Source organism: Lithobates pipiens, unplaced genomic scaffold (genome assembly GCF_037356315.1).
Source record: "Lithobates pipiens isolate NorthernLeopardFrog02 unplaced genomic scaffold, aLitPip1_a1.2 Scaffold_27, whole genome shotgun sequence".
NCBI classification, from domain to species: Eukaryota; Metazoa; Chordata; class Amphibia; order Anura; family Ranidae; genus Lithobates; species Lithobates pipiens.
In genome coordinates this window covers 65,521,119-65,534,559 of record NW_027507788.1, presented here as the reverse complement: position 1 = coordinate 65,534,559, position 13,441 = coordinate 65,521,119, and the positions used below count along the sequence as shown (strand labels likewise).

The following is a 13,441-nucleotide window of genomic DNA, read 5'->3' as shown; positions in this document are numbered from 1 at the left end:
AGAAGAAGACGAAGACAGGCCCGTCGTTCCCATAGTGCCCTTCCTGCAGAATTCGCCAGTCCTGATTGGGTGCCCACCACTTCTGCAGCACCAGTACTTCCCCCATTCACTGCCCAACCCGGTATTCAGGTGGATACAGATGATTTTACGCCACTCGATTTTTATTCTCTGTATTTCACGGAAGATCTCTATAGATCTATTGTGGACCAAACCAATTTATATGCTGGTCAACACATCGCCGCTAATCCCCAGTTGCCGTCTCTTGCCAGAGATTGGAAACCAGTTACGGTTTCCGAATTTAAGACCTTTCTGGGCCTTTCCCTCAACATGGGCACACATAAATTCATGAGGATGCGGGCTTATTGGTCCACGCATCCGGCTGACCACATGCCCGTGTTCTCTAACTCCATGTCCAGGAAACGATACGAGCAGATCTTGCGGTTCTTGCACTCAGTGACAATGAACTTTGTCGTCCACGTGGAGACCCTGAATACGACCGGCTCTACAAAATTCGGCCCCTCATAAACCACTTCAACCAACGTTTTGCAGACTTGTTTACTCCCCAAAAAGTTGTCTGCGTTGATGAGTCCCTGGTTAAGTTTACTGGTCGCTTGTCATTCAAACAGTACATTCCCAACAAGCGTACCAGATACGGGGTTCAAGCTCTATAAGTGCTGTGACTGGGCCACAGGCTATGCATGGAGCTTTATGGTTTATGAGGGTAAAGATAGTTACGTAGAGCCGGAGAACTGCCCTGATTACATAGGAAGCGCTGGCAAGATAGTGTGGAAATTGGTGTCACCCTTATTCGGAAAGGGGTACCACTTGTACGTGGACAACTATTACACCAGCGTGCCACTGTTTAGTCATTTATTTGATCATCAGATTGGAGCATGTGGCACCGTGCGACCTAATCGCCGGGGCTTTCCCCAGCAGCTTGTAGATTCCCGTCTTAGGCTGGGGGAGAGAGCCTGCTATCGGTGTAACAATTTGCTCGCTATGAAGTGGAGGGATAATAAGAATGTTTTCGTTCTTACCTCCCTTCATGCAGACACGACGGTCCAAATTTCTACGGCGACTGGTATTGTGGAGAAACCCCTCTGTGTCCACGAATATAACAAAAATATGGGAGGGGTGGACCTCAATGACCAGATGTTGGCGCCGTATCTAGCTTCCTGTAAGCCCAGACGCTGGTACAAAAAAGTGTCTGCTTACTTATTTCAATTGGCTTTGCTGAATGCTTTTGTGCTATACAAAACTTCAGGCGGGACATTAACCTTTCTTTTCTTCCAAAGAGAGGTTGTCACAGAGCTTCTGTATCCAGAGGGTTCTGCACCTCACCATTCCCAACCAAATGCAGTAAGCCGGCTGCATGAGAGGCATTATTCTTATGTCCTCCCGAGTACCCCTACCCAACGAACCCCCCCACGCTGTCCTGGCAATCCTGGTCTTTGTCAGGGTGAGTGTTTTGAACGCTACCACACACTAGTGAAGTATTAGCGTAGGGTACAGCATTTCACAGGCTAGGCACACTAACACAGAGTCTCCCAAGATGCCATCGCATTTTGAGAGACCCGAACCGTTACAGTTTACAGTTTAAAAAAAAGTGTATAAAAAAAAAAAGTAAAATAAAAAAACCAAAAAAAATATAAAATATAAAAACCAAAAATAGTTGTTGTTTTATTGTTCTCTCTCTCTCTCTCTCTGTTCTCTCTAATTTTTTATACTTTACTGTTTACTGTGTTATTGTTAACCATTTTTCATGTTTTCAGGTACGCCATTCAGCTGCAGCATGGATTTATTTATCTTGACAGCAACAGCGTTTGCTCCCACGATACATAAAGCCGCGACTCCAGTGCTGTAGGAGGTGATTTCACCACCACAGTTAAAAAAGAGCATATATGCCGAAGCATGGGGGCATAAGGGGTGGAGGAGCGATTTTGCTCCTAATGCCGCGTACATACGGTCAAAATTCTGACGGAGGGCTTAACCGTGGAAAAGTTTGAACGTATGTACGCGGCATAACTTTTTTGCGGGAGGATGCCCCCATGCTTCGGCATATATATATTTTAGGCACAGGTTGTGTTCAAAAATGTTTTATTTTTTACAGTTTTTTTTGGCAATTGCTTTGCAGGTATGGTATGGTAAGGTTTTACTGTTATACTGCGATGTTACTTTGTTTTAACGTTAACCATAATTTGCTTAGCAGGTACGCCATTCAGCTGCAGCGCGGATTTATTTATCTTGACAGCAACAGCATTTGCTCCCACGATACATAAAGCCGTGACTCCAGTGCTGTAGGCGGTGATTTCACCACCACAGTTAAAAAAGAGCATATATGCCGAAGCATGTGGGCATAAGGGATGGAGGAGCGATTTTGTTCCTAATGCCGCGTACATACGGTCAAAATTCCGACGGAGGGCTTGCCCGTGGAAAAGTTTGAACGTATGTACGCGGCATAACTTTTTTGCGGGAGGATGCCCCCCATGCTTCGGCATATATATATTTTAGGCACAGGTTGTGTTAAAAAATGTTTTATTTTTTACTGTTTTTTTTGGCATTTGCTTTGCAGGTATGGTATGGTAAGGTTTTCCTGTGATGTTACTTTGTTTTAACGTTAACCATAATTTGCTTAGCAGGTACGCCATTCAGCTGCAGCGCGGATTTATTTATCTTGACAGCAACAGCGTTTGCTCCCACGATACATAAAGCCGTGACTCCAGTGCTGTAGGAGGTGATTTCACCACCACAGTTAAAAAAGAGCATATATGCCGAAGCATGGGGGCATAAGGGGTGGAGGAGCGATTTTGCTCCTAATGCCGCGTACATACGGTCAAAATTCCGACGGAGGGCTTGCCCATGGAAAAGTTTGAATGTATGTACGCGGCATAACTTTTTTGCGGGAGGATGCCCCCATGCTTCGGCATATATAAATGGTGCATGTATGTCCATCATTAGAAGTGGGTGGATGAAGGGAGGTATCTAATGGTGGGCATACCCACCGATCAATCTCTTTTTTTTTCGTTCAGACAACATGACTCTCAGTAAGCAGCTTGGGGTGTCTACTTTCCAAAATGGGGTAATTTGGGGGGGTTTTGTGCTATTTTGGCATTTTATGGCCTACGAAACTGTAATAGGTAGTGAGGAGTGAAATAAAAAATTTGCGCCCTTAGAAATCCAGAAGGTGGCGATTGGTTTTTGGGGCCCCGTACGCAGCTAGGCTCCCAAAAAGTCCCACACATGTGGTATCCCCGTACTCAGGAGAAGCAGCAAAATGTATTTTGGGGTGCAATTCCACATATAACCATGGCATGTGTGAGCAATATATAATTTAGTGACAACTTTTTGTAAAAAAAAAAAATATATTTTTATTTTTTGTCATTATTCAATCCCTTGGAACAAAAAAAAAATATTCAATGGTCTCAACATGCCCCTCAGCAAATAGCTTGGGGTGTCTACTTTCCAAAATGGGGTCATTTGGGGGGGTTTTGTGCCATCTTGGCATTTTATGGCCTTCAAAACTGTGATAGGTAGTGAGGAGTTAAATAAAAAAATTAATGCCCTTAGAAATCCTGAAGGCGGTGCTTGGATTTCGGGGTCCCGTACGCGGCTAGGCTCCCAAAAAGTCCCACACATGTGGTATCCCTGTACTCAGGAGAAGCAGCAGAATGTATTTTGGGGTGTCATTTCACATATGCCCATAGCATGTGTGAGCAATATATCATTTAGTGACAACTTTGTGCAAAAAAAAAAAGTTTGTAATATTCCGGCAACTTGTGGCAAAATATAAAATATTCCATGGACTCAACATGCCTCTCAGTAAATAGCTTGGGGTGTCTACTTTCCAAAATGGTGTCATTTTGGGGGGTTTTGTGCTATTTTGGCATTTTATGGCCTTCGAAACTGTGATAGGTAGTGAGGGGTGAAATCCCAAATTTGCACCCTTAGAAATCCTGAAGGTGGTGATTGGTTTTCGGGGTGCCGTACGCGACTAGACTCCCAAAAAGTCCCACACATGTGGTATCCCCATACTCGGGAGAAGTAGCTGAATATATTTTGGGGTGCAATTCCACATATAACCATGGCATGTGTGAGCAATATATCATTTAGTGACAACTTTTTGTAAAAAAATGTTTTTTTTTAATTTTTTGTCATTATTCAATCCCTTGGGACAAAAAAAAAATATTCAATAGTCTCAAGATGGCCCTCGGCAAATAGCTTGGGGTGTCTACTTTCCAAAATGGGGTCATTTGGGGGGGTTTGTGCCATCTTGGCATTTTATGGCCGTCAAAACTGTGATAGGTAGTGATAGGTAGTGAGGAGTAAAAGAAAAAAATTATGCCCTTAGAAATCCTGAAGGCGGTGCTTGGATTTCGGGGTCCCGTACGCGGCTAGGCTCCAAAAAAGTCCCACATATGTGGTATCCCTGTACTCAGGAGAAGCAGCAGAATGTATTTTGGGGTGTCATTTCACATATGCCCATAGCATGTGTGAGCAATATATCATTTAGTGACAACTTTGTGCAAAAAAAAAAAAGTTTGTAATATTCCCGCAACTTGTGGCAAAATATAAAATATTCCATGGACTCAACATGCCTCTCAGTAAATAGCTTGGGGTGTCTACTTTCCAAAATGGGGTCATTTTGGGGGGTTTTGTGCTATTTTGGCATTTTATGGCCTTCGAAACTGTGATAGGTAGTGAGGGGTGAAATCAAAAATTTGCACCCTTAGAAATCCTGAAGGTGGTGATTGGTTTTCGGGGTGCCGTGCGCGACTAGACTCCCAAAAAGTCCCACACATGTGGTATCCCCGTACTCGGGAGAAGTAGCGGAATATATTTTGGGGTGCAATTCCACATATAACTATGGCATGTGTGAGCAATATATCATTTAGTGACAACTTTTTGTAAATTTTTTTTTTTTTTTGTCATTATTCAATCCCTTAGGACAAAAAAAAAAAATATTCAATGGGCTCAACATACCCATCAGCAGTTTCCTTGGGGTGTCTACTTTCCAAAATGGGGTCATTTGGGGGGGGGTTTGTACTGCCCTGCCATTTTAGCACCTCAAGAAATGAGATAGGCAGTCATACATTAAAAGCTGTGTAAATTCCAGAAAATGTACTCTAGTTTGTAGACGCTATAACTTTTGCGCAAACCAAAAAATATACGCTTATTGACATTTTTTTTACTAAAGACATGTGGCTGAATACATTTTGCCCTCAATGTATGACTAAAATTTAGTTTATTCGATTTTTCTTATAACAAAAAGAAGAAAATATCATTTTTTTTCAAAATTTTCGCTCTTTTTCCATTTATATCGCAAAAAATAAAAATCGCAGAGGCAATCAAATACCATCAAAAGAAAGCTCTATTTGTGGGAAGAAAAGGACGCAAATTTCGTTTGGGTGCAATATTGCATGACTGCGTAATTACCAGTTAAAGCAGCGCAGTGCGAAATTGTAAAAAGACCTCTGGTCCTTAAGGTGTTTATTGGTCCGAGGCTGAAGTGGTTAAAAAAAGCTGTTTGGAGTTGAAGGACTTCAACTGTCCTTTAATGTTCGAAAACAATCTTTGGTTTGTTTAAAAACACTTAGGCATCTAAGAGTACAGTAAAGTAACCCCACCACAAATACAGACAATTCAAGCTGATCACATAAAAAAAAAAAAAAAACATATAAACAGTGGATATATTTGGAAAAAAAATGTATGCCAAAATGATTAGTAAATCCAGAGATTTAGGCAATTATAGTAGTTATATATAAATTATATTTTGCTGTCAAACCAACCACTAATAAGACCTGTGCTTGAAATCATACTGGGAGAAGTTCCCTTCTGGTCTATATACATTGTTTTCAGTCTTAAGCCCTGATGAAGGAAGCATTTTTGGATCCCTGAAATGAGATGGCTACTTTTTTTGATTGTCTCTATGACCTTCATTGCAATCAAGTCATATCTGGACTTTTTAGCAGTGGTGTGGCTTTTTTTTTTTACATATTTAACATCTTGACCTTTTTGGTAAAAGTCAAGGTCGACCTCGCTCCTACTGTATTCCAAGCCTCCATGTTCTTTGAATGTGACAGGTGAGGCTCAGATGATGAAAGCTGATGGGGTGGGTGTGGGAAGGACTAGCCTTGACTTTTATTTTAAGTCACGATTTGCATGCAGCTACAGCTTTGCCCAGATTTGTAACAAGCTTACTTATTGATTTAGGCCAGGGATCAGAGTCAGACTGGCCTACCGGGACACCAGAAAATTTCCCGGTAGGCCGCCTGCCCTGGGGCCGATTTGAGCGGCACCTGCAGCGTTCCCCTTCATCTGTCCTCCGGTGCTGATTTTTCATGGAGCTGGGTCTGTGTGTAAAGTCCCACCCCTTAGACCAGCTCATGTGATAGTAGATTGAATCAGTGTTCTGCCTATCACATGAGCTGGTCTGGGGGGGTGGGAGTTTGCACACAAACCCAGCTCAGTGACATACGAGCCCCAGAGGGCAGAGGGAGGGGAACGATATGTTATCCAGAAAATGGTGAGGCTGACATTAGGGGGCAGAAAGGCTGCAATTGTTGGACAGAGAGGCTGCAATTGGTGGGCACACAGAGGCTGCTGTGGTGGGTACGCAGAGACTGCAATTGGTGGGCAAAGTGAGGCTGTATTGTTGGGAACAGAAAGGCTGCAATGGTGGGCATAATGAGGCTGGATTAATGGCCACAGTGAGGCTGCAATGAAGTGAAGCTGCATTGGTGGGCACAGAGAAGCTGCATTGGTGGGCACAGTGAGGCTGCAATGATGGGCACAAAGAAGCTCCATTGATATGCACCGTGAAGCTACAATCACGGGCACAGTGAGGCTGCATTGATGGGCACAGTGAGGCTGCATCGATGGGCATAATGAGGCTGCATTCATGGGCACAGTGAAGCTGCAGTTGGTGGGCACAGGGAGGCTGCAGTTGGTGGGCACAGGGAGGCTGCATTGATGGACATCACGAGGCTGCAGTTGGTGGGCACACAGAGACTGCAATTGGTGGGCATACCTAGGCTGCAATTGGTGGGCATACCTAGGCTGCAATTGGTGGGCACAGAGAGGCTTCAATTGGTGGGCACAGAGAGGCTTCAATGGGTAGGCACAGTGAGGCTGCATTCATGGGCACAGAGAAACTACATTGGGCACAGCAAGGCTGAATTGGTGGGCACAGCGAGGCTGAATTGGTGGGCACAGCGAGGCTGCATTGCTGGGCACAGCGAATCTGCATTGGTGGGCACAGCGAGGCTGCAATGATGGGCACAGAGTGGCTGCAATGATGGGCACAGGGAGGCTGCAATGATGGGCACAAGGAGGCTGCAATGATGGGCACAAGAAGGCTGCAATGATGGGCACAGGGAGGCTGCAATGATGGGTAAAGGGATTCTGCATTGGTGGGCACAGGAAGGATGAATTTGATGGGCACTGATAAGGCTGCATTGATCTCTTGTATCATGTCTGCAGCCTCTGACATCTACTCTATCATGCCTGCAGCCTCTGATCATGTTCTCAGTCTCTAGCCATCTCTTGTATCCTGTCCTCAGTCTCTAGCCATCTCTTGTATCCTGTCCTCAGTCTCTAGCCATCTCTTGTATCCTGTCCTCAGTCTCTAGCCATCTCTTGTATCCTGTCCTCAGTCTCTAGCCATCTCTTGTATCCTGTCCTCAGTCTCTAGCCATCTCTTGTATAATTTCCCCAGTCTCTAGCCATCTCTTGTATTCTGTCCTCGGTCTCTAAACATCACTTGTATCATATCCGCAACCTCTGACCATCTCTTGTCTTATATCATGTCTGCAGTCTCTGAGGGGTCTGGAGAGGATTTAAGAGTGGCAGTGCTGCCAGGATGGGGGTCATGGGAGAAGTCAGACGTGTGTGTACTGTGGAGAGGAGACTATAGGATAAAACCAGAGCCACCAACCTGGAGCTGTCTAACAGAGCCCCGCACAGTGCACCTTTTCAAATGTGCTTTAAAATGCATGGTTTTCCCTTTCATGGCTAAGGAAATAATGATGTTATGATGTTGGGCTTGTATAATAATGCTATGAGGCTGGAATGATATTTTTTCCAGGGCTGGTTTTTATTCCCAGTTCGGCCCTGCCAGGGATATGCAATTAGATCAGCACAGAATGATGGCGTTCCTTCATCATGTGAGACGTTTGTTATCCAGCCCTATTTTACCTGGTCTTGCAGGCTCTAATAATAAACATAAACTGAATGCAATTGATGGAGAAAGGAAGACCTTACCAAGAACATTCATTCCACCTTTAAACTCAAGCTTCTTCTGTGTGATCATGACAGGCACTGCATTCACTTCAGAAGTAGAGTTTGCTTGTGAAACATTGCTTGACATTCCAGTATCATTGATAGGTCGAATAAGATCCAAGGCTGAGGGTGGAGCTGGAACTTTCTTAGAAACAGTTTGTATCTGGAAAAGATAATCTGGGGCTTTATGCAGAAAAAAGCAAAACTAGCATTTGTCTTAATAATAGCTAATCTCAAATTGTTTCTCAACTTTATGGCAATTGATGAAATGTTCAAGCAGTTCTTGTGACACCAGAATTTGTGCCATTTTTTTTGTATTTTAAGTGTATTTATCCTGAATTTTTACTGTTTATTGCAAAGTAATAATTGTTTATAATAATACATTCCTTTCATTTTCACTTTTGGTCTGATAACCCTACTACAGTCGTTGCTGTAAGTACTCTTGTGGGATAGTAACAGGATGTTAGGGATGCAATAATAGTACAGCAAGCAAATACTGACTGCTCCTTTGTACATACTATATATAACAAAAATAGAAAACTATAGAATCAAGGTTTCATAACATTACTAAATTTTGATAAATATATTTAGTGTAAGGGCTAATTTTTACTTGCCTCAAAACATGACTTCGGACATGCTTTTTTAAAGCCAAAGCACCTTTCACTAAATAAAATGGTTAGCTCAGGGCTCATTTATACTTCCTTTGACTTCAACATACATTAAAGTGCCTACTGCTTCAACATGCTTTTTTTGTGTTTGTGATGCTTTTGTATTCCTTCTGTGATATTTCGATAATGTTTTGGCGATACTTCAATAAAGCTTTGGTGATGCTTCAAGAATGCTTTGTGATGCTTTTTTGAAGCTTTGAAGCTTGGCTGATGCCCTGTGTGTTGGATATCCCATACCTGCAATACCTCCAAAACAAAGCGACACTAAAGCTAAATATAAGCCTCTCAAAAGCTGCAGGTACTGTAAGCGAGTGCTTTGATAGACTTCTATAGAAGCTTTGAAGATTTTTTGAAGCACCACTAAAGAGACACAGGGTATCATTTTTGAAGCAAAGCAAACACAATGTGTGAACAGGACTGTAAGCTAATCATTGTATTTAGTGACAGATGCTTTGACTGGAATTTAGAGTACTTTTAAAAAGCGTTTTCAATGCCATATTTTGAAGCAAGTGTAAACGAGCCCTTTCAGTCCTGTTCAAACATTGCATTTGCTTTGCCTTGTTTAAAAAATGATACCCAATGTCGCTTTAGTGGTGCTTCAAATCATCTTCAAAGCCTCCATCAAAGTCTAACAAAGCTGACTTACAGCACCTGAAGTTTTTGAGAGGCTTTTATACAGCTTTAGCTTTGTTTTGTTTTGGAGGGATCGCAGGTATTAAATATCAATAAACTGGGCATCTACCAAGCTTCATTAATGCTTCAAAAAGCATCACAGAAGCATCATCAAAGCACCACGAACCATCATTGAAGCATTGCAGAAGCAGAAAAAACACACACCAAAAAAGCATGTTGAAGTAGTAGGGGCTTTAATGTGCATTGAAGTGGAAGCCAATGTAAATGAGCCCTAATATAACTATCCAATACTCAACTATAGGAAACTTGAAAATCCTTGCTTGCAGTGGGGCTACGTCCCCACTGCAAACTTTAACTGCATTTAGGTCTGGGGGGGCTTGTTAAAGTAGATTTACTTACCTCATCCTATGCTACTAGACCAGTCCTGGAGCATCCTCTACCCCATGATCCAGATGTCTAAGGTCCTGATATCATCACGGCCAATGTAGGGTCCATAGCCCTGCACTGGACGTGGGGATGCCAAGGGACAGTCCACTGCCGGAACATGGAGGAGAGCCATCTGCTGGGGGGGAGCAGAAGATCAGGTAAGTAAAAGTTCTTTTACTCTCTCTTAGACCTAAACTAGCAGTGAACCCTTGCATTGGGAGAACAGCCCCACTGCAAGGGAGAACATTTAGATTTCTTAAAGCTGGGCATTAAAATCAAGACTATAGAATGTGTTTGTCCACAAAAGGGGAAAACAGACATGCAGAAATCTCTGCATACTTGTCATTATCTGTTACACTGAGTATTTGTTATCTAGTTCATACTCATATTTTTCAGTTGTTTACATTTTTAATAAAAAGGTAGTACTTCCAACAGGAACTTTTTCAGTATATACAATCACAACATTGTATTTCCCCATCACTTAAATGCACTCAAACAGCCCTTCATTAATGCAAGTTTTGAAAATAAATGTTGTGCATAATACAATTGTCTATTAACTATAAAAGTCACCACAAAATGCATTATAAGTTACTTTGGGAGAAAGAACTGGAAGACAATCTATCTGACAGAGATGGGGATGGGGGGAGGGGATTTGGCGCTGCACAGTTAAAAGTTCAAGCAAGCCTTTGGCTAACGTATACAAAGTACTCATCTTTTGGTACCTCACTCCATTTGGAGAACTCAAGTTTGTGCCCCTATACTCCCCACTTTCATTATTGCAAACAGGAAGGAACAATGGTAAATAATTGATACTAATGCCCCAAGACAAAAAGGTTATGGATTAGAGTCTACTTCTTAAAGTGAAAGTAAACCCCTTTATCGTTTTCAGCCAAGGAAGCTGTCATCTTTGCCTCTGTATAATCTACCACTGCCAGATGCTGCACATGTGATCAGTTATGCCACCAGCCATTGGATGGTTTGACAGTTTGGCTGAGAGCACAAGCAATGGGATTGTTACATTTCCATCATGTGCCGTAAATGAAACTGTTTTATGGAGGGGTTTACTTCCGCTTTAATATATACAGTTCTGGGTTGTTATTTACACAAAGATCCAGTGGAAACTTTACTAAACAAACCCATTGAAAAGTCCTGCAATCTATAGTTAGATTCATTTGATTTATATTCAGTGCTACTAAGCAAATTGTATCATCATCTTGGAAATCTCCACCACTGAATTGGCAGGGTGTTACAATACGTGCAAGTAAAACAATGATAAAAAGCTGACTGCCAATACACTAGACCAGGGTTAGGCAATTATAAAGAGGTGGATATCTATCTGAACAACATGGAGAAGTCAAAGAACACTTGGCAGTGTCCCTTCTTCACACCTGATTTAAACCTATAAGTGCCATACTACCAGGTTGCAATCACATGCATTGGAAATTATGGGTTTAACTCAGAAGCCAACATATCACCCCCTCATCACCTGTCAAACACACTCAGATCACTTTTCAGAGGAGCAGTAGTGCCCGCTGCACTTGTGAATGAGCCCTTAAGCACCATACACACTATCAGATTTTCTGCTGATTTTTGTCTTCAGATTTACCAAAACCATGTAGTGCAAGGGCCTGCCTGATTGCATACAAATTGAAACTCCTAAGGTTTGACCTCATATTATATGGTTTCAGTAAATCTGAAGGAAAAAATCAGCAGAAAATCTGATAGTGTGTATGGGGCTTTAGTTGCATTCAGCAGTTGCACCATTTTGGCTCATTCACACATAAAGATGGAAGTGGTAAAACTCTGCAGGTTGAGTCGTGGATTTACTACCCCCCAATCCCACCCCCCTTAGCTGCTGAGGCAGCAGACAAAGGAATTAAACCCCCTGTTGCTTTTGGTGGGTGTTACTGCTGCTAAATGTGACTCATTTAATTAAATGGGGCCACTCTGTTAGCGCCCCTTAACTCTGCACAATGTTTCAGGGTATTTGTAGAGTTGCCTCATTCACTTGAATGGGTCATACTTAGCGGGTGCTACACCCACCAACCCTGAAAATTCCTATAACTTTTGCTGTGGCTGTAACATGTGTACATCCCTGGGCACTGCAGCTAAAGGGGTGCGGTTGGGGCAAGAGTGGTAAAAACACAATATCTTAACTATGGGGTTTTACTAAACCACAAATGTAAATTAACCCTTACTGTTCTGAGCCCTCTATAAGGCTATTTTTACACTGATGTGTTGTGCTGTACCTGTACCGTGGGTGCAGAGCAGTTACCTTCCTGGGGTTGTTGCGCTTTGCAATAGACTTCTATTATATTCTGCAGGTGTGGTGCACTTTCTGGAAATGCACCAATACTCCTGCATTCAGAAAGTGCACCAAACCTGCAGGATATAATTGAAGTCTATGGCAAAGCTGCAGGTACATTGCACTGCACCTGTGGTGTGGGTAAACCACAGCGTATCAGTGTGAAAGCAGCCCTATACTTTTATTATACTATATACTATTATTACTGTATTTCTTCACACTGAATTGAAGATCTCTTCTTGCTGGCACCACTCCAGAGACAGCTAGCCCGGATAAGAGGTGGAGTGCAGCTGGTATCACTCTGCATGGAACAGAAGCCAGCACTACAGAGGAGGCATCGGCTTATGCATTCTTTTTTTCTCCCTACTACAGCTCCAACTTCATAAGTAGTCCCTCTACATTGCACATCATTTGATGCTCTTAGATGTCGGGTCAGCAAGCCCAGACCAGTCACCTGGCCATGATCATGCTGACCCCCGCACTAGACTCACCTTAAAGGGGCCTTAAAATTTGGACTCCATAGATAGTTTACTCCCAAACTGATCCCAGAGCTTTACAACTATGAAAATAGACATCCCAGGGGTAGAAGACCAAACCCCTTAAGGTTCCTAATTTCCCTGCTGAATTCACGAAACGTTGGACATAACTGTGACGTGTGTATGTTTTTTACTGTATATACATCTTTGTTTTCTTAATGCAAAACCTTTAATAAAACAATTGATTGATAAAATATAAACTTTTTACTTCACACAATACTGTAGCTACATAAAATACTAATTCTACAAGTGCATACCTGTTGAAAGCAAGCCTGTACTAGGTTCTCTGGAAACAGGTTTCTGATGAGGTCCAGAAATGCATCAATGCTGGACACCTCTTCATTTTTGGTTGAGACGCTGACCTGTTTCTTTAATTTAGGGTTTCCAGGATGAATAGAGAGAACAAGGATGACTCCAAGCAGTGCAGCTAGAATAGTAGTAGACATATAATAGACCATAGCACGTGTACCCATCCTACCACTAGACTTGGCATCAAGTCCTGCTAAACCTGTTGATAAAAAGAGAATAGTATAATGAAAGAAATATTAAATAACACAACTATTATCTTTTTTGAGCTCATGCCAAGATCAGCAGGT

The 13,441-nt window shown here is 42.4% G+C and overlaps 1 protein-coding gene across 1 annotated transcript in view; it reads right to left on the bottom strand.

Annotated features, from left to right (window-relative positions):
- LOC143933904 (excitatory amino acid transporter 2-like) overlaps nt 1-13,441 on the bottom strand; it is a 409,110-nt gene that overhangs the window by 117,498 nt on the left and 278,171 nt on the right. Inside the window, exons 4-5 of the mRNA XM_077457022.1 lie at nt 13,103-13,353; nt 8,260-8,440 (exon numbers count right to left, since the gene is read on the bottom strand). Coding sequence (XP_077313148.1) covers nt 8,260-8,440; nt 13,103-13,353 — 432 coding nt within the window. The remainder of the gene's footprint in view (nt 1-8,259; nt 8,441-13,102; nt 13,354-13,441) is intronic.